Below are 22,082 nucleotides of genomic sequence, written 5' to 3'. Positions count from 1 at the left end.
TGAGGCTAGTTTTACATACTGCTTATATTTTGTGAGGATCTAAAAACTAGCCTCATCAAATTATGGGGTTCAATAGGTCATTAGTTGTTTGCTTTGTGAAAATAATTATATTATTCAAATTAAAAAGGATTAACTAGTTTTGTATTATGCATTATATTTATACTAGTGGTTCGCCCCGGCTTCGCCCGTGGTACATATTTCGCAATAAAAGGTAGCCTATGTCCTTTCTCGGATAACAAAATATCTCCATACCAAATTTCATGCAAATTGGTTCAGTAGTTTAGGCGTGATTGAGTAACAGACAGACAGACAGAGTTACTTTCGCATTTATAATATTAGTATGGATACTCTGTATAGATATTATTAATTATATCCTCACAGTATATCCTACAGTTCTAGTTCAAAACATTTTTAATACCTAGTTTAGAAGGGAGGGTCAAAAAATTTGAAAGAACGCCTCACGTGATTTATGGACGCCCCCTAAGCATTGATATGAGATATACATTGCCCCTAAGTGACTAATAATTATTTAAATCACACTTGACCTAATAAGCAGAGCTAAATTAATAAGAGTCGTACATTTCGTTGAAATACTATTTAGTACGATAGAGCTTTGTTTGAATCCTAAAAAAATATTACCAAACGATATTACAGCTGAGAATCTAGAAACGGCACGCATATCGCAGCAATTAAATAATAATAATCAATGGCGCATTCATGTGTTCGTTCGACGCCGCATAGACGTGGCATAGACCGTTATATTTAGCGAGTTCCCCTCACCCACCCGCTCGCTACCGTGTCCGTACCATTCGAGCTCGCAATAAACGGAAAGAGAAAGAGAGTTCTAGAATATTTGTATTACCATTTACCAAACGTCGCTTACCGCTTAGAAGCGTTGCGTGTTCTTGCTTTTCTCTTTTTTATTAAACTTGATTGAATAGCTTAAAGGTGTAATTATTGTAGCTATATCGATTGTAATATATTCAAATCAACTAGTCAAATTAATTAATTACATAACTAATTAAATCATGACACTTCAATAATTATTTATTTATAACCATCGAGATATATGTACTACGTAGTACATAATATATCTCGATGTTTATAACCTATTTTTTGATTTCTATATACATATCTATTAATCTATTATATTATTATGTTCTTCTGTTTGGAGACATTTGTGTATATTATGAAGGTATGTAGGAGAAAAATCCAGGTCTTAAAATTATTAGGACCTCCACCTCTGGCTTCTTCCGACCAGCCGACCAGAGTAGAGTCGAAAGAACTTTAAGGAATGTGTTTTTATTGATGATTCAGAATAGCGAGGTAGGTCGAAACAAAGAAGTTTAATACAAAAGCAGTGGTAAGCGAGGTACACAATGAGTAATAGATATAAACGCCGAGTTGGGACGGTGTTGGAGGAACAATAGATAATAGGAAAAGGTGAACAATGGGACGCTAATGACGGTACAGACCCACCGGATATCAATTAGATATGAGTAAATCGATCTGCACATCTCCGAAACCTCTTTAACTATCTACAGAATAGTCGTGAAACGGAGAAATGATATTATCTAGATAAGCAAGAAACATGAATAGTATAATCAATATACCTACAATGTATCGTACAATGTTACCACGCGCTCATACTCGAACTCGATTCACTCGAAATAATAATAGTTCCAAGCGGTTTTGCAGTCGAATTATTTTTATTCCCCAGTCAACGTTCTACCTATTCGAGTCGGGTATACAAGGTCATTACATGCGACGGAGATATATGCGGCCCATTCCGGCACTAAAATATAGGTACTTTTGTAGACGCTGACGGTCGTTTATTGAAACGCGGTTGCTGTAGAATAGCTAGACAGAGACAGCTAATACAATACATGAAGTGAGTAACAGAGATGACAGCATTGTCGGAACTTTGTAATCTGCCACAGCCGATTCTGGCATGCGCTCTACTGGCATTGCCATCTGTGTCTGTTCTTGGCTTGCCCGCAGGCCGCATGTGAGTGAGTGCAACAGAATTTTATATTAACCGAGTGAGCAGAGAGTTGAGTTCGATCGAACGGTTTGTTCGTACTGGTGAAATTTTGTGTATTGGTGTAAATTAAATTAGGACATTTGTATTGATTTACATAAATTGTATTGTGCAATATACCTAGTTCTTTTTGTATTGTACTGATTAATGGAAGTATTTGACTGAAAAGCGCATAAGTAGGTATAATGAGTGGACGGCTGACGCCATTCTTGGTTGACTTTTACTCTATAACCGGCCATCTTGATTTTTCGTGCCGTTTCGTTTTCTAAAGAAAAAGCAGCAAAGACAAAACTGGATTATAAGAAGTGTTTTGTGAAAAACCGGCAAAAACTTTTATTTGTTAAAATGTATGCCTGTGTTTATGTCATGAATTAGTTTCGCTGTTGAATAGTGTGTACAGTGCAGTGAATTGTACCGAAATATCTTTAAAGAACTTGAAACGATTAATTCGTTCTATTTTATAACTGGGACTGGACAATGAATGTAAGTTCTTATTGTAAACCATAATAATAGCGCATGTTTGATTGTTGTTGTTATTGTTTTGATGTGTAGTCTAGTTATCTAAGGAAAAGTTAAAATTTTAGAATAATTGTTGAAATGTGGATTTGTTTTGATGAACAAACATTGGCATGTAATAAGTTAATGAGCTTGTCTTTAGAATTCGTCTAATTTTTTTGTTTGAGTAATTTTTCAAAAGTGGGTATAAAGCAGTATAGGTAAAGTTTGTTTTAGTTATAAACATTTTTTAATTTTCATCGATCCTTTAATTTTGTTTCTTGTTTATTTATATTCCAATTAAACATAGTACTTTTTATGCAACTACTGAAAAATTGTTTTATCTCATTTATTATACACATTTCATAAAATACCTAATCGGTCAAAAAAAGTTTATTCAAAAATCACTTTTTAAAGTTGATTTTACTAATTGTTTTCAGGATAACAATGGCCACCAAGCTTGAATCTGAATTTCCTCCGTCTCCTCAAAATTATAAGTCAGGTGTGTTTTCTTTAATTTTTATTGTTTTAATCAATATATCATGCATCATAAGAAATAGGCAGATACCTTTTAAAACATGCCAGTTATTATTTTATTTTTTTATAATTACTCAGGACTTTGTTATCTAGTTACTTTAAGTTTTATAAAAATACAAATTGAATAAATGTTTTTACTTTTTGATATTATTTGCTAAGTCAAAAGTAAAAAAGCAGCATATTATAATTAAAATTCACAATAGTGAAGCTAAATTAACTTGGGTTTATTATTCAGATCTAAGCGTGAAAAGAGTTAAAGTATAATATATAGGTATAAATAATTAAATGAATTTGCTATTTATGTTATGCTTAATGGAATAAGTTCAAGAAGTTATAAATTTAAAAAAAATAATCTTAAAATTATTTGATGGTCTTTTGAATATGTGAGGAAAAAATTTGGTGTCAGGGCCAAACAATGCCAATACCAAATTAATACAAAAGTAATCACTCTGAACGAATTACAATCAGATTTTAAGATTCCCATATTTAGAAATCAATTTCTTTTCCTAAATCTCTTCTGCAGTGTCTTCTCTTTGAACGCATGAATTTCTGCATGACATAAATATTTTCAAATATACAGGGTGACTTGATATAGGTGTAATAGTTTTAAAAAGGTGAAAGTATAGCTCATTTGGAGTCAAAAGTAAATATTACCTAGCCGAAACTTATTAGTTTCAGAAAAAATTAAAGATTAAAATCTTTTTATTACTTATTGTTATCTTGTCAACCTGTATAGGTCATCTGAATTATGTGTAAATATAATTTATGGGTTATAATATTTATGTTAGTTATGTTTTAAATAAAAAATCTGTATTTAGAAAAGTTTTTTAGTCATTTAATACAACTATAAAAATCAAACAACCGATCAATGTAGTTGTACATATTTCTTTTTAAAACCTTTTTGTAGAGATATATTATAGTACAGATGAAACCTTTTTACTGATTACATTTAATTATAATAAACTTTTTTTTTCAGATGGAGATGAAGATGTAGATCACAATGACCAGGAACAAGATGAAGAAGAGGTAGAAAAACAAAAGCCAGTTAATAATAATGTTGCTAATATCTTAGCTCGATTACAGTCTTCTGGGGCACTTATAAAAAAACCGAAAAAAGAATTCTATTGCTTCACCTGTAAACTAGACTATCCCGATTGGGAAGAGTTAGAGAACCATCTCATACAACACGTCTCGCTACCTTCAGTAGTACTCGACAAACTGCCTTCCGACGACGAGGATGCACCTCCTTCGGGAGACGAAAACTGGTCTGATGAAGATGATGAAGAATCTCCATCTAAAGCACTGCCTAAAACACCACAAAAGATAGATATATCACAGATACTTAAATCAAAAGCAATATCTTTAAAGAAACCAAATGATAATGACTCGAAAAATACTAACTCTGCTTTAAGTAAATTAAGTGGATTAGGATTTATAATCAAAAGCAACACAACACCTATCAAAACAGAAAAACCAGATAGTGAAAATAATGATGTGATGCAAAGATTAGGAAAACTAGGTGGGATAAAGTTAAAATTAAAATCTGACGGCAATAACACCAATACTTTTAAGGTTGTGAATGGATTGAAAGATTTCAAAGCGTCAGATGATGAGGATGAGGATGAAGATGAAGATAAAGAACCAGATGATGACAATGACAATGATAAATCTGGAGAAAATGATGAGTCAATAGAAGAACAGAGCAGTAATCATTCTCGAAAACCTTCTGAAAGTGATGATTCAGATCCTGGTAGTAGTAAAAATGCAGTACTTAAGCAACAAATAGGCACTCCTAGAAAAGAGGGAAGGGATGTAACAAAAAAAATTACGCCCATAAAAATACAAGAAGAATCGAAAGCACAGGAACGACGAAGACCTGCCGTAAAACAGACACCAAAAAGGGGAGCAAATGTTACAGCTAAAGAAGTTGCAAGTGAAGGTGAAATAACGGAATTAAGAAGGACATCGGTACCAACTACACCCGACCGGCGAGAGTCAAACGAACATACAGATAATGTAGTTGTCAAACAAGAAGTGCAAGACCCTACTGAAGAATCTCAATCATCATCCAATACTTTGTTCTCAGGTCAAGTGAAAACAGAAAGAATGTCGCCCCCTCTACCAGATAGTTCTTCCACACCAATGATAACTAAAATTAAAACGGAAAATGATGCCTACCCTCCCTCCACTACATCGTCCAGTAATGTCACAAATCCTCTATTACCCGTCACAAAAACTGAAGAAACTATGACAATAATTGAAATAAACGGTGATTCCAATGACGAAGATGACGACTGTTGCGTCGTTTCCACAACTCCTGCGCCTGACATTAAACCTAAAATAGAAAATACAATAGTTGAACCTAAAATTGAAACTGTGGTTACACCAACTTATCCTTCATCTACATTTCCAACATCAAGTGCCTACACCATGCCTTCAACAAATTATAGTTCCACTTCTGGTATATCTGGTCCACCACCCTTGCATTCAACGCAAAAGCAACATTGTTTCAATTGGAATCCGCCAGATTCAAAACCGCATATAAATATGTTAGAAAAGAGTGCAGATGATATTTTCGATAGCCTTCTTTCAACGTCTAACAAAAAAGAATCCATGATGTCAGATGCTAATGAATACATTTCATTAGATAAATTAGGATCACAGCATACTTGTGATGTTTGTAATACTAGATTTACGGATACCTCATTATTAGAAGAACATAAAAGAATGACTGGACATTCTCAAAGTTTAGTTACACCATCATCGTCAATGCTACTTCCCTACGCTCCATCGTCTAATATACTCTCCAGCTTGTTACCTGTGAATCAAATAGCAGAACAAGTAGGCAAGCTGTCTACTATTGGTGGTAGCGGACCTGGGTTCACACATCAACAGAATGTTATGATAAATATACAAGCATACCCTGGTGGTGGTGGAGTGATGATGCCCCCACAAGCTCCCTACAATTCTTATCAAAGTTCTCCAAATATGCAATCAAATTACCCTTCAACTAGTAACATGTATGGACAGGGACAAGCAATGCCTGGACAATATCAAGGCAATAATTACATGGGTTCTAATATGCCAGGCTACGATCAATTTTCACAACAAATCCCGAAAACTAGTTATATCAGCACCATGCCACAAAATACTTATGCCACTCCACCAGCGTATTCTACCAGTTCTCCACTCCAAAGCATGCAACAAAGTGTATATGGCCAAGGAAGCATGATGAATCAACAGCCAGGCTCGATGGGACCTCCCGGTTCTCCGAGTCAACCATATGTTGCGGTATGCAGTCCAGGTGGTTTAATGAAAAGCGCTGGCATTAAAATTCAAAATGTTCAGACATTTTCTCCTGGACAATTAGGCAGTGGATCTTCGAACATGTCTTCCGGAGGGCCCGGTAAAGATATGGGACAAATTACTGCTCCAGGACAACCTATCGGCGGGCAAATGCCGCCGCCTACTCAGGTTAGAATGGCTGCTAATGTCACAAATACAGGCCCTAGACCTCGTATGCCAGGTGTAAGAGGTCAGAGACCCACAATTCGGCCAGGAATTCAGGTGCATGGCCAGGTTAGGGGTGGGAAACCTAATCCTCGCATGCCAATGAAGCGACCGGCTGGGTCTGTTGGAGGACCAGGACAAAAACGCCGAGCAGATATGTTACTTCCTGGAAAACACGACAATGAAGATTGTCAAGTTATGGCGATGCAGAAACAAAGAGAGGGTCTTCCGATGATCCAAAGTGTTCAAGGTGCCAAAGATAAATTGAACCTCGGCAGTCAAATATCTATAACTAAGAAGACAGTTAACCGTGAAGCGAATGCAATGGCTAATGTGTTGGCGTCCAGAGGTATTAGCGTTAAACAGAAACAGAAAAGTAGATCGCCGACTCCAGAAAGGCCTCTTCCTCATATACCTAATCTAGGAGCGGGAGTTAGTATAAAACATACTTCGAAATCAAGTACATTTTCGATACCCGAAGCGAAGGTTGGCGGCGGAATGTTAGCATGTAAGATGTGTAAAAAGATGTTCATGAATCAGAACTCATTGCAAGTGCACATGACAAATGCGCATCCACAAAGTAAACTAAACTTTTATAAGTGTGACGAATGTCCGGCTTCTTACCCCAAATCTTTACAGTTACAACATCATAAAAGAGTGTTTCATAACGTCAGTGGTGCAAACAAAGAGTTAGGTTTGCCAGTGGTTGATCTCTCAGAACCAGATAATTTAAAACGGTTAAGTAATTTAGGTATATATAGTTTTATTCCGTTAGCAAATCGGGAGCAGGCCGACGGTTGTTTCGGTATACCTGTGATATCCGTTCACAATATGCATTCTGGTTTTACGAATAGTTTGCAAGCCCTTGGTGCAGATGGACTGTTAAGCTTAGGTCCTTTAAAACCTTTGCCGAAGTAAAAAATGGTATAAAGTTTTTTTTTTTTTTATATAGAAATTGTGATTGAGTTAAATGACTGATTTATTATATTATGTTTGAGAAGATAGATTTATTTTATTGATAGAAATGAAAGTATTGTTTTTTTTTTGGTTTTGTAAATCTGTAAAGTTACATGCTGTAACTGTATTAAATATATACAATATAATCCGTTTAGTAGGACAAAGGTAATTTATTTCTTACTATAGCATTATAAATAATACTATTATGACTATTAAAAATAATATAGTTCAGGATACATCGCCCATTTTTGCAAGTGACTACTATCAAGCTGATTTTCCGTTTGTAGCTTTATTTTGATGAGACACCGAATAATTTCGTGTACGAAACTCTCGATTGTGGTAGCTAACAGAGATAACAAGGATAAAATTTTTTGATTTGATGGTTCTCAAATATTTATTACGCAATTTGTAGGACAATATGTCTGTTGAATTATATACACATAAACTAAGTGAAAACAAAAAAATCAGCTTGTTAGTAATCATTTATGATGACCTCGTTATCGATACACTTTGGAAAGGGGGACTCTTTGAACCAACCATAGATTTTGTAGGACAAATATTTTTTCGAATAATTTAGGTAATTATCTTGAGATTGAACAAAAAAAAAATCAGTTGGTAATAAATATTTGAGAACCATCAAATCAAAAATTTTTATCCTTGTTATCTCTGTTAGCTATCACAATCGAGACTTTCGTACACGAAATTATTGGGCGTCTCATCAAAATAAAGTTACAAACGGAAAATTAGCTTGATAGTAGTCACTTGCAAAAATGAGCGATGTATCCTGAACTAATATTAAAAAGTATTTTCTTTCTTTTTTTTTGACAAGTCATTAGGTCATTAGGTCATAAGTGGATTATATTGTATATTCATCGAATGTACTTTATATAGTTTATTAACATGAAGCGCAAAAACCATGTTTATCTTTTTGAGATTGAACATAGTTCCTTGGGGTTGTCAGTTTAACTGTCAAAAACAAAACACAAACTGCAATTAATTATGATAAGAGGAATATTGTAAATTAATATAAACCATAACTTAAATAGTGTAATAAGAACTTAATATCTTATTGAATATGAAAATAGGAATTAAAACTTTATTTTTGTAACATAATGCCAATGGCCTTATGAATTCATCTATATAAGCAGCCTTGTATAAGCATTTCTAAATATCTCAGTAAATTAATATTCTATTGAATAAATAATATTGAAACAAAGCGTTGTATTATTTTTATCCTTTTCAAAAATCTGAGTACCAAATTTTCATCAGTTGAATAATATTTGACGGATGAAAATTTTATTTTATCAAAAGTACTGTATATTTTCATCCTTAAATTGATGTGACAATGACTGGAGAAACAGAATTGTTGGGTATGTAATTAACAGTATTATACAGGGTGTAATCGTTAAGTGTGCACAGGCGATTATTCTGTGACTATTGCAAATATATAAAAATTTTAAACTGATATTGATAGCCTTTTACCTAATGAGTAAAATGACAATAATAACTTTTTAAAAGCAAAACGGGAAATATCCAAAAATTTTACATCAAACACTCCCATACATTTAGTATGACATATGACTATCCCGAACATGTAATATCATGGACCCAATAAATATTTAGATTATATTCGTCCATGGTAATATGAAGAATTTTGCTTATCTTTTTTGTTTTGTGCTTACTTTGCTAATTTTAATGAAAATTCATGCAATAGTTACGGAATAATCGTCTGTGCATACTTAACGATTACACCCTGTATACATACTAGCTATTGCCCGCGTCGTCAAAAGTAAATATAAAAATAAAAGTTTTTAATAGAGCCATCTATCGGAATTTAGGAATGATTGAAATACATATCACAAAAAAAAAAACCTAGCCTTAAACTATTTTAATTGCAAATGATCACAACACAGCTTTTATCAATTTATTTTATTAGGTAGGTACTATAATAATTATTTATATGTGGAGAGTCGACAAGAAAATTTATGTGTGTGTGTGATGATCTTTTAAATTCACATAGATTTAACAAAATCTCTCATTTTTTTTTTTGATAATGTGTTCAGAGACTATGTCCTGCACTGCACACCTCCACCTTGCAGATATCTATTTATTAATACTTACTAGCTGCTCCACGCGGTTTCACCCCCGAGGCTCCACTCCTGTTGCCCGTAGCGTGATAAAATATAGCCTATAACCTTCCTCGATAAATGAGTTATCTAATACCGAAAGAATTTTTCAAATCGGACCAGTAGTTCCCGAGATTAGTGCGTTCAAACAAACAAACTCTTCAGCTTTATAATATTATTATAGATTATAGATGAGAGTAGGTTAGTTATCTAGCAGTATCTGGCATTGGTAGGATTGATTTGATTTAAATACTGAAGAAGTTTGTTGAAGGAAGATTTGTACTTCATTTAAAAATAGAGTATCGAAGGTATGTTTCAACAATTAGTAAAAAAAATAAAGCTTAGAGCTATATCATATAACTGAAGTTGTTATCTTCTCTATAATGAAAATGAATCGCTAAACGTGTAATCGCAAAACTCAAGAACTCAAGAAAAAGAACGGCTAAACCTATTTAGTTAATTCTTTTTTATAATATTCCTTGAAGTCCGAGGATGGTTCTTATGAAAACTTAAACATGTACAACGGGCGAAGCCTGGGTGGACCGTAAGTGTAAAATATATTGAAGAGTCTATACAATGATCAACTGGCCGACTGTTCTAGTATATCTTGTCCTTACTTCTAGGAAACCATAAATAAATCATGTGGTATAACATGTGTTTGTATTAGTGAGATGCCGAGTTGTGTTACAACCCTACCTAATACTATTTGTATACGTAGTAGGTATATTATTATTAGTCTGTGATACTATTATAGATGCGAAAGATTCTGAAGATGGATGTACGTTTGTTACTCTTCCACCAAAAAACTACTGGACGGATTTGGACGAAACTTAAGAACGATAATATAGGTGATCAGAATAAGAGCCAGCGCGCAAGAGCAACTTTTGTCTCCGCAACTATTTTGTCTCTCCCATCAACTCTAGGAAGTTGCGTGGATGAATTGCGTATCCCATAGAGTTGATGGGAGAGACAAAATAGTTGCGGAGACAAAAGTTGCTCTTGCGTGCTAGCTCTAAGTGCTGATTTACACAGGGTCAGTAACTGACTACAAATTCGAGGCAAATCAGTGCTGACCCGAAAAAAAACCCTGTGTAAACAGATTTGAAGTCAGTACAGAGGCTTGAAGTCTATGCAAACAGTTAAAGTCAGTCGCGGCGCCGAGATTTTATACGCGGATGCAATCGCGCGTCACCTTGTAGGTGTTGTTTTATTTGTTACAAAGGAAACAACCATATAATTATTATTATTTATTACGCATGTAAATTAACAGCTTCTATATAAAATGTCTCATAATCTCTTAACGATTTTCCATCTATCGTTCTATTTGCAGAAACATATTTCTTCATTTCGTTATCAGACCAAAATTTAAGATTCCCTTGTCCTATTTCCAAATTCTTTTTCGTCCTTTGCAAGACCGCCATGTTTTCTGCTATTTGTTTCTTTATGTTGTCTATGTTTTTCTCTTCAGCCTCTGTTTTGTCGGTGATATCTGAAAATAAGCAGATAAAGTATGTTTTGAGTGTTAAAAACCATATTAACACTTTGTTAAAACCGATTTAAAATTGAAAGGGACGAGAAATGTGTAATTTACATTTTTAACAAAGAATTATTTTAGCACCTTGATACAATTTAGATTTCAATTATAATCACATACTATACAACACAACAACACGCTACACTAGCTACAACAACTAGCCTCATAATCTCCTTTTAAAAGGTAGCAAAAAATGTCCGAGTGAAGATGTATAAAAAAAATGTGTGCGTGTACTAGTGTACGCACGTAAGAAGTGAAACTTCTTTATGAGCTTATTTTTCAAAAAATAATTTACTATATGCAACTTTACAGAAATACGTCGAATCACGCGTGGTAGGGGAAAAGATGGCACGTGACGGAAAAATGTCACGCGTAACGAAAAAATGTTACACTAAATTTTTTTCCAACCCCGATAAAGAAGTTTCACTTCAAAAATTTATTCAAATTAACACCTTATTTCACTGTAATAATGTTCAACTTATCATATACGCTCATTGTAATACTCTGCCTTATCGACGAGTAAGCAGAGTTTTGCATTGGACAATTTTTAAGCGTGAATGTGGGACTAATTATCTATGATACGTCAGCGTATTTAACTGATAAAAATTAGTAGGTTAATTTTTTTAAATAATTACTTAGTAGGTTTTTGAAGTGAAACTTCTTTAGATGCGATGATAGTAAAATTTCAAGGTCGCGTCATAGCAATACCGTCACGTCATGGAGCAAGGCGATGGTGGCGAGCAGGATTTTGGTATCTTGCCAAAGAAGTTTCACTTCTGACACATGTCGGCGCACGTATCAGAAGTGAACGCTCTGTTTTTAATATTAAAGTACGGTCTAAATAAATAATAACATACCTATATCTATATTCCGGATTTCTCCGCTACTCAACGATTTTAGTACTGCATTCAATTGCTCTTTTTGTTGTACATACGAAATCATCATTAGTACATTATGTTTCAAGTTAGAAGACGGACAAATTGCGGGCGTGAGATCTCTCTCCAACCACGTGTCTTGTAAATGCGATAAACTCGATTGTAACGTTTCGAAAATCCATAATTTATCTCCGCTGTAATGGAAAAATAAAATGTGTTTAGGTTCAAAGTTGTATCTATTGAAAATTAACGCCCTCTACTGTAGAAAAGCCGAATTTTTTCGTATTGGAGCAAAAATAAACAAAACGTCTCATGTACCCAGGGTTGTTATTCTAAAATAAACCGTAAAACCATGCATTAGGGTACATATTAAAAAGCTGAATTTAATATTTAAGTTAGTTTTCACTAATATCAAGCTGTCCAATAAAAGGCATAGTTTACTTGTGTGTACTGTTTAGCTATCGGTTTAAATGTGTTGATTTTGGCGACAGTGGTTTTAATTAATTATGAAATTATAGTGTATTGTTATTTAGATTTCTATGTATTGTAATTAGAGAATTAGAGATGGGCCGAATATTCATTTTATATTCGGTATTCGGCAGCTTTACCGAATATTCATGTTTGGCCGAATATTCGGCTGAATCACCTAATATTCGGCAAAGTATTTACTGTTAAAACCCATGTATTATCATGATTTGTGTTCAGTGTAATGAGGTAAGTATTTTAGAGTGTAGCTTTCGGATTTTGTCGTTACTGAAGTATTATTTCCATTAAAGGATGGTAAAAAGATAATAAATTAATGCAAAATATTGCTGTACCAAATATTAGGTTCGGTAAAAGTTTAACCGAATATTAGTATTCGGTGAAACCCATGTTCAGTCCATCTCTAAATTGTAATTTTGTCATGATTTCAAAAGAGCAACTATTGAGTTTCTTGCCGGTTCTTCTACATAGATACAGCTTTCCGAATCGGTGGTAAATGTTAAAATATGTTAAGAAGATTCAAAAGTGCTTCTTAAAGAAGTCTTATTTAATAAATAAATGTTATGATTCCAATCTCGGACAATAAATTGAGTATCATTTAATGCAAATAATGAAGATTTATAAAAAAACTACTACTGTCAGGCATTTATGTATAGAACATACCTTTCCAAAACGATTTTCCTGTTTTTCTCGAGGTTAAACTTCTTCAAGTAAACTCGCAACTCATCCGTGAATTTTGGATTATTCTCTGAAACTATAAAAAAAAATATAAGTGTCTTTTACATTCTAATAACTTACTTTTATATTTTAACAAACAAGTGATAACTGCGTTAAAAACAACCGACTTCAAACTTGCACTTGCAACATTTACAAATACAGACAAAAATGCTCATAAAATAAAAACTACTGGGCCTATCCGAATAAAATTTTTATGGGACCAATTCGACACCATCCCGCATCGAACAAAAAAACATCACGTAAATCGGTTCAGAAACCTCGGAGTAATCGGTGTACATACATAAAAAAAAACATACCGGCCGAATTGATAACCTCCTCCTTTTTTTTGAAGTCGGTTAAAAGGAGCGTGTGTGCCAAGCGCACGTGTCAGAAGTGAAACTTGTTTGGCCAGATTCAAAGATACCAAAAAAACATCGCCTTACTCCATGACGTGTCGCTATTGCCATGACGCCTTGAAATTTTACTACGCACCTAAAGAAGTTTCACTTCGAAAATATAAAATACTTAACAGGATAACAGCAAAATGTTTTTGTGACAATATGGAATATTATAGAAATAATCTAATATATATATTATAAAGGCGAAAGTTTGTAAGTTTGGATGTTTGTTACTCTTTCACGTAAAAACTACTGAACCGATTACAATGAAATTTAGCACACATATAGAGGGTAACTTGGATTAACACATAGGATAGTTTTTATCCCGGAAATCACACGGGAACGGGAACTATGCGGGTTTTCCTTTGCAAACGCGGGCGAAGCCGCGGGCGGAAATCTAGTTATAAATAACTAGCAAACCGGGCGAACTCCGTTTCGTCACTAGAGATACCTTTTCTTTGCTACAAACCTCACGGAGTCCGAGACCTTTCCAACGAATGCAAAACCATGGAAATCGGTTCGTGCGTTCTGGAGTTATAGCGTCAGGAAGGAAAATTATTACACGCTTTATATTAGCTTCACCTGTATGTTTGTATGTTTGTAACCGACTTCTTTGGGCGCGATTTTGACCCACTTTAAACGGCCAGATTTCGTTCAAACTTTGTAGATTTATTGAGGACCGATGACAATACACTAATTTGATAAAATTTTCTATTTTTTAGTTCGGTTTTCTATAAAAAGCGTGTTTTTTAGTTTTTTTAAACTATTATTATTTTTATATATGTAGTAGATAAGAAATACATTGAAATACCATCTACAAAAGATGTCTCAGAGACATCAAGACTCATGCTCAAGTTATTTTTGTTGCTTGCTTTATCACATCTCTCCGTGAAAAATTTGCGTAATGTCGATATCGATTCTTGTGGGAAATCTAATTGTATTCCTGTGAACAATTTAGTATAAATAAATAAATTATTTAGTTAAAATAAATAATATGAAAAAGCCCATTTTATATACGTAGTAAAGTATTACGTAGGCGTTACCTCGGTTTGGCAAAAAGACGTGGGTTCGAATCACGCCTGTTCATCGATGTTTTATACATGAGAATAAATAAATAAATAAATAAATAAATATTATAGGACATTATTACACAAATCGACCTAGTCCCACAGTAAGCTCAATTAAGGCTTGTGTTGTGTTGATTAAGCGACGATAAATATAATATTTAATAAATACATATATAGATAATAACACCCAGACCCAAGAACAAATAATTGAGTTCATCACACAAATATTTGCCCTGACCGGGGATCGAACCCGGGACCGTCGGCTCAGTAGGCAGTTACTTTACCACTGCGCCAACCGCGTCGTCAAATTCGATTTGTTCGAGTAATTTTTAAAGAATCTAATTTTTATATATTTTACAAAAATTTTCAAAAACCATCAATGATTCCATAATCATATCTATACATACTAATATTATCAAGCCGAAGAGTTTGTTTGTTTGAGTGCGCTAATCTCAGAAACTACTGGTCCGATTCCGGCCTTTCGGTGTTAGATAGCCCATAGATATACATAGACCACAAATAAATACCTTTAAACCTATCCTCCATAGCGCCGTCACTATTAAACCCGTTGAACACAGTGAGCAAACATTCCTTCACGTTAGTTATTTTGCGCTCAGTCATAGATAAAAATTCTTTCATTCTCTTTATTTCGTCCCTTGTGTTCTCCTGTAAAATAAATACATATTTTTAAAGGCTGATTTTTCAATCCTCGGTTAAAACTTATTCATCGAATAACGTATTAAACTACCATTTCAAAAATGTATTCTAATTGTCCGTATTTGACAGTATACAGGTGACATTTTAATATGTTCGTGTAATACTTTATTGGACAGATAAATTTTAACCAAGGATTGAAAAATCGGCCCTAAATTAACTCATACTTATTTAGATAATTTCTCTTATGATTTTAATGGAGTAGATAATTTAAAATTAATCAATGTTATGGCATAGCAAATTATATTAATAATCCATACTAATATTATAAATGCGAAAGTAACTCTGTCTGTCTGTCTGTTACTCAATCACGCCTTAACTACTGAACCAATTTGCATGAAATTCGGTATAGAGATATTTTGATACCCGAGAAAGGACGTAGGTTACTTTTTACCCCGGGACATAGGATAGGTTTTATCCCGGAAATCCCATGGGAACGGGAACTATGCGGGTTTTTCTTTGTCTGCGCGGATGATGCCGCGGGTGGAAAGCATTTCATATGTAGACTATATCACAATTCACAAAATAATAAAAAACAAATTTATCTGCCGCGTCTGTCCGTCTGTTTGAAATGAACTCAAAACCTAATGTACCGATTTTCATTCTGTTTTTAGTTAATGAGTGGTTTTCCAGCAATAAAGTTTGATTTTTTTTTGTTAAGTTCTGGATGCGCAGACGAAGTGGAGCGGAATGCTATTTTATTATTACCAAATATACGTACAAATAAACAAAATATGTGTGTGTATATACGTATGTCGCATGGTCGTACGACTGTCGTCAGTCGTGTCGTCGCCGTGTGCTCTAATTACGCCAGATCTAGATATTATCTTCTAATCTTATTAACTTTACAATAAACAGAATATACTCACGATATCCTTATCAATGCTAACGATACCGCGGATATGTAGAAACTACAATCGAATAATAATTAATCACACACTGGATATACATTTTGACAAATTTGGGAAATTTAAAAAAACCTTACTTACGATCAACCATGTCAGTGTTTAATACTACCGCATAATTTTAATATTGTGATATTATTATATTGTCGTTTATCTAAGTTTAAAAAATGAATTAATTCTGTGTTTTAAATGAATTTACTTGACTGTTTTAGGATGTATTTTAAAGTAACGTTTCGCTTTTTACTTGTTTTAAATTATAATTAATTTGATTATCATTTTTTATGAATTAAGAATGAGGATAATATGAATTAATTTTTACTTGTTTATAATTTATTAACTGATTATTTTAGAATGTATTGAATGTGTTGTAACGTATTTTTTATAGTGCATGCAGTGCTCATTTTTTATTGGCTATCCATCATGTTCTATATTTTTTGTGTATTTTTTATGTAATTTCATCGATGTACAGCTGCTAATGAGCCTTAATAAATAAATAAATAAATAGATACGTCGGATAGTCGTACGACTGTTGTCGGTCGTGTCGTCGTCGTGTGCTCTAAACACACCTTATCTAGACGTTAGTTCATCTTATCTTATTAACTTTACAATAAACAAAATATACTCACAATATCCTTATCAATGCTAACGATAAGTCGGATAGTCGTACGACTGTCGTCGGTCGTGTCGTCGCCGTGTGCTCTAAACACGCCCGATCTAGATATAAGATCGTCTAGGAGTAGTCTAAGTGTATTAACTCTTGCTTCTGAACGAGCTCGTTCACAACGTAGTACTAGAAGTTCACAGGCCTCGCCTGCTAGGCAATTCTATTAAAAAAATTGTTTACATTAATAGTGTGTAGTGTTGTAAATTATAGAGACATTTTTTTTTGTAAAGAAAATTAAATAGGTATGACACACATGAAACACTGAACAATATTATAAAGGAAAATATTAAATGGTAACAACTCATAAAATACTCGATCAATTATAAAAAAAAGAAAAACCAATTTGATTTTTTTTACATTACATAATTTTTTTCGCCCTGGATCAACCCATTCGAAGTCGGAATAGCGTGCTTGTATTTATCTACATAATTTAAGAATATGTTTGTAACAAATGTTCAAAAACCATAAAGAAAACTTACTGTTTTGATATCGTTTTTTACTATTAAAAATGTATCATAATTTCTATATCTATACTAATACATATTATAAAGCTGAAGAGTTTGTTTGTTTGTTTGAACGTGCTAATCTCGAGAACTACTGGTCCGATTTGAAAAATTCTCTCTGTGTTAGATAGCCCATTTATCGAGGAAGGCTATAGGCCTACATATCATCACGCTACGACCAACAGGAGTGGACCCACGGGGGTGAAATCGCGGGGAGCAGCTAGTTTCTAATAAAATAACTTACATCAAGCATTTCAATACTCGCTGTCAGCTTGGCTCTCGCCCGTTTAATAAGCAGTTGGTTCTTCACACTCTCCAGCGCTAAACTGCTGCGTAGCGCTGCAGTGTGCGTTAGTACTGATTGTGATGTGTTCCTGAAAATTTTATAATAATTAACTTTATTGTACTTTCAATCTATACTAATATTATTAAGGTGAAGAGTTTGTTTGTTTGAATGCGCTAATCTCAGGAACTACTGGCCCGATTTGAAAAATTCTTTCGGTGTAAGACAGGCCATTTATCGAGGCTATATATCATCACGCTCAGACCTACAGGAGCGGAGCACAGCTAGTAGGATATATATTTTCTATTGATGGAAGTAAATATACTAAAAAGAGCTTGTGTGCCGAGCACACGTGTCAGAAGTGAAACTTCATTGGCAACATTCAAAGATCGCTTTACTCCATGACATGACGGTATTGCCATGAACGATTGAAATTTTACTCTCAACGCGCCCAATGAAAAATCACTTTAAAAATTGCAATTTTTTTTATTATTACTTACTACTTCTTACTCATATAATAAAAATTACTTACTTATGTTTAACCGAATTCCCCTCATGTTTAGTGTTAACGCTCGTCAACTGTGAAACAAGCGCCGCCCGCTTCTCGTACAGTTGCGTCCATAGAGCGTCGCCGCGGCACTTCACTAGCGACGCTATTGTTTCCTCTGAAATTACAGAAATATCATATTATACTAGCTTTCCGCCCGCGGCTTCGCCCGCTTTGTCTAAAACCTAATAAATTCTATACTAAAACCTTCCTCTTTATACACTCTAACTATATAAATTTATAAAGAATAGAAAAAATTCGATCACGAGGCGGGACTTGAACCCGCATCCTTCGCGCCATTCCGGGGCGGATGCCTAACCAACTCAGCCACTCGTGACCCGCCTGAGCAATCGAATTTATTCTATCCTTTCAGTTTTATGTGTCTTAAGGGACACACCGTGCCATCTATTGAGATGATTGTACAACCATCTCAACCAATATGAAGCACTTTTCAGTGAATACAATATTGTAACGATGGAACACGACCTTTTCTTGAATTTATATTTTTTGGTTTTTATGGCATTCATTTAGTATATCACTCTAACTATGTTACAAAAGTGAGATATTATTTAAAAATTATTAATTGCTTACCTGATTCCGATTCATTGGTTGACATCACAGATGTATTGGAGTTTCCTTTCATTGGACTGTTCCTTTTCAATAAGGACATGCATTTTTCCAATTTATTCTGAAAACAGAGTATTCACATACTTCTTTTACAATATTTCTATTATTTATATACCTATAAATTCAAATGTCTTATTTCTACACTAACTAAATATAATAAAAAAAAATGAATAACAAAATAATACATGAAACAATATTACTAATACTATGACAAAACAAAAATGACGTGTGGCACTCGGGGACTGCCGCGGTAAAGCTATTGCATGCTATGCCTTCAAGCCACACCTCCGCCCGTCGGAGTGGGGAGCGTGAGGTTTTTTCGTTACGGAATTTCTGGATTCGGTCCCCGCGCTCAAGGCCCGAGATAGAAGCTATGCAATAGCTTAATAACAAATAGCTTACAGACTTTCTTAATGATTTACTTATACACTTACTAATTTTTAATCACATTTATTACACACACACATTTATTAATAAAACTAGCTTACCGCCCGCGGCTTCGCCCGCTTTGTCTAAAACATAATAAATTATATACTAAAACCTTCCTCTTGAATCACTCTATCTATTAAAAAAACCGCATCAAATTCCGTTGCGTAGTTATAAAGATTTAAGCGTACAAAGGGACATAGGGACCGAGAAAGCGACTTTGTTTTATACTATGTAGTGATTATTTATAACTTTACCTGAACCTCATCTTCACCGCCAATAAAACAAATGGAATCAGCAATATGTTTTGTTTCATTCAAGTTTTTCTTCTTACATTCCAAATCTTCATATATCTGCTGTAACAGCCAAGCCCGTCTCTGCAAGTCTTTCACTCTTTGCTGTGATAGATTCCTTTCAGCCACTGAATATAAAATAATTCATATAAGTAACTAACACAAGATTCCAATATCACACCAGTGTAAAGAGTAGTCTGTATCCTGGGGACTGCAAGATGTACAGTATGATTCAAACTTAAAGCTAGCTTGGAACATTGTACAATCTGATGCGCAGAAAACAATTTTAGGTATTACCGGGACGATAAGGGACCTGAGCGCACCTGCACCTAACTTCCAAACCGCCATTAAGTTTGAATCGAACTATAAATAATACTGGTGTTGTTAGATGTTACAGGTTTTTTAAACGACAAGAAGTCTGTTAAAAATGGTCTCTCTTGAAGGGCCCAATCAACCCAATGAAGTAATTTTTCGGGAAATTTGCAGGCATGTCTTATAAGTTAAGCAGTTATGTTTGAAAAAAATCTGAAAATTTATATTATTTTATAGGAAAGATAATTTTTTCGGTACTACATTTAAGCTGTAATAAATTCCAATCCAAGAAAAAATTTGTCTTTTGCAATTCTAAAAATATTTAAAAACAAAATAAAAGTAGTTGCAGTTAGAATAACAAGAGAAACTCACATTTACTAGATATCTTATTCATCAGATTGTTCAAATCACTATGTGCTTGTTTCACTCTTGCCTCCGCCTCATTAACCTTCTTCCTTACTTCCACTTGTTGGTTCCATAGAGTCAGCTCAAGAGGTTCCACCACACTTTGATTCCTCTGTAAAAATAATTATTAATTATTATTAAATGTTTTCACTAGTATAATAGATTTCTTTTTTGAAGTGAAACTTCTTTAGAAAGTAAAATTTCAAGGTTGCATCATGGCAATACCAACATCAGTATTGCCATGACGTCCTTACTCCATGACATCATGGCAATACTGACGTCATGGAGTATGGCGATTTTGGTATCTTGGAATTTTGCCAAAGAAGTTTCACTTCTGACGAGTGTGCTCTTCAGTTTAAACTACCTTTAGCCCGCAGCTTCACTTTAGTAGTAAAGTACCACATACTTTCATAAAAATGTAAAAGTCTATTTGATAACTAATCCAGACTGTCTTTGTATAAAATTTTATATAGATCTGATCAGCCGTTTTGGTGTGAAAGAGTAACAAACATCCATACATTCTAGACATTTCATGTTTATAACTATATTAGTAGGATTGCTGAGACATGGATTCTAAAACAAATTAAGCCAATACTTGTCGTGCAACTATGTTCTATGAAAGAAAATCTGTCTAGATCATATTATCTATACTTCTATATTATTATTATTATAAAGAGGTAAAGTTTGTAATTACGTTTGTATGTATGTATGGTTTTCACGCATAAACTACTCGACCGATTTCAAAAATTCTTTCACCATTAGAAAGCTGCATCTTCACTGAGCAACATAGGCTAGGTTTTATCCCGGAAATCCCACGGGAATGGGAACTATGCGGGTTTTTCTTTGAAAACGCAGGCGAGGCCGCAGGCGGAAAGATAGTAACTTATAAATTGTAATTCATACAATACTTAAAGGTATTTCAATGCTAAAGTGCAAATGGTGTTTAAATTTTACAAATGTGTTAGACAAGCTCAAGATTATGCTTGTTAATTCATACCTCATTGAATGGGCTCCTCTTTTTGCACTTGGTAATGTCGTCTATGAAAACTTGCAATCTTCTCTGACGAATAATTTGTTTTGATTGCACATGTTCAATTAAACTACGCCATACCATGTAATATTGGCCACGGCACATCCTAAAATGATGGGAAATTATTGATATAAATTTTACCGATAAACAAAAAGTTAAATAGATATTTACAACACTGAACACATGATAAAGGCTATGCTAGAACTTACTGAGATATCTTTTCGATAGATGGTACTTTTTCAGCAGGACATCCCATTGCCAACAACCATTCTGAAAACTTATAAGGCACTTCTTCGCCACTTAACTTTTCTGTATTCATTTTGAATAACACTGCTCGCTCAGTGTTATAGAAATAATATTCTACTTGTATGTTTATAAAATTCTTTATATTCTACCCCCACTTGCATTTACATATTATATAATAGCACACCTCACACCTGATTCATTTAATCTCTTAATAATTATAACCGCAACAAAATAAGATAGAAAATTGTTTATTTCAAAGACTCAAAGTTTGGTTCGTAAATCAAAGCTTCAACTTTCAAAATTTTAACCGCTTACGTTCGGAATTAGGAATAAGGATTGACAACTCATACTTTATATAAAAAATTTTTCAATAATTATTTACTTTAT

The 22,082-nt window shown here is 33.9% G+C and overlaps 2 protein-coding genes across 2 annotated transcripts; one reads left to right on the top strand and one right to left on the bottom strand.

The window, feature by feature from the left end:
• The first annotated feature begins 1,797 nt into the window (after nucleotides 1–1,797).
• On the top strand, nucleotides 1,798–7,766 carry LOC123702023 (mucin-4-like). The gene is made up of 3 exons (XM_045649669.1): nucleotides 1,798–2,524; nucleotides 2,977–3,038; nucleotides 4,050–7,766. Coding segments are annotated over exons 1-3 (3,516 nt in total). The 5' UTR covers nucleotides 1,798–2,522; the 3' UTR covers nucleotides 7,502–7,766.
• A 3,134-nt stretch (nucleotides 7,767–10,900) lies between these two features.
• LOC123702022 lies at nucleotides 10,901–21,990 on the bottom strand. The gene is made up of 13 exons (XM_045649668.1): nucleotides 21,659–21,990; nucleotides 21,417–21,555; nucleotides 20,387–20,531; nucleotides 19,667–19,830; nucleotides 18,948–19,044; nucleotides 18,342–18,474; nucleotides 17,771–17,900; nucleotides 16,986–17,183; nucleotides 15,268–15,406; nucleotides 14,485–14,616; nucleotides 13,222–13,312; nucleotides 12,058–12,269; nucleotides 10,901–11,155 (listed from the first exon to the last, which is right to left on the bottom strand). Exons 1-13 carry the CDS (start codon nucleotides 21,766–21,768, stop codon nucleotides 10,917–10,919), a joined length of 1,929 nt encoding a protein of 642 aa, XP_045505624.1. The 5' UTR covers nucleotides 21,769–21,990; the 3' UTR covers nucleotides 10,901–10,916.
• Between the last annotated feature and the right edge of the window lie 92 nt (nucleotides 21,991–22,082).

This window comes from Colias croceus, chromosome 22, assembly GCF_905220415.1.
Source record: "Colias croceus chromosome 22, ilColCroc2.1".
NCBI classification, from domain to species: Eukaryota; Metazoa; Arthropoda; class Insecta; order Lepidoptera; family Pieridae; genus Colias; species Colias croceus.
This window is presented reverse-complemented; position numbering and strand designations above follow the sequence as displayed.

Coding starts and splice junctions, on each gene's coding strand:
- LOC123702022 (XM_045649668.1), bottom strand. CDS start 21,768: ATGAATACAGAAAAGTTAAGTGGCGAAGAAGTGCCTTATAAGTTTTCA. Junction 14,617..15,267: donor TATGGAGGATAGGTTTAAAG/GTATTTATTTGT, acceptor AATTGTTCACAG/GAATACAATTAGATTTCCCA. Junction 12,270..13,221: donor AGGAAAATCGTTTTGGAAAG/GTATGTTCTATA, acceptor TTTCCATTACAG/CGGAGATAAATTATGGATTT.
- LOC123702023 (XM_045649669.1), top strand. Junction 3,039..4,049: donor TCCTCAAAATTATAAGTCAG/GTGTGTTTTCTT, acceptor TTTTTTTTTCAG/ATGGAGATGAAGATGTAGAT.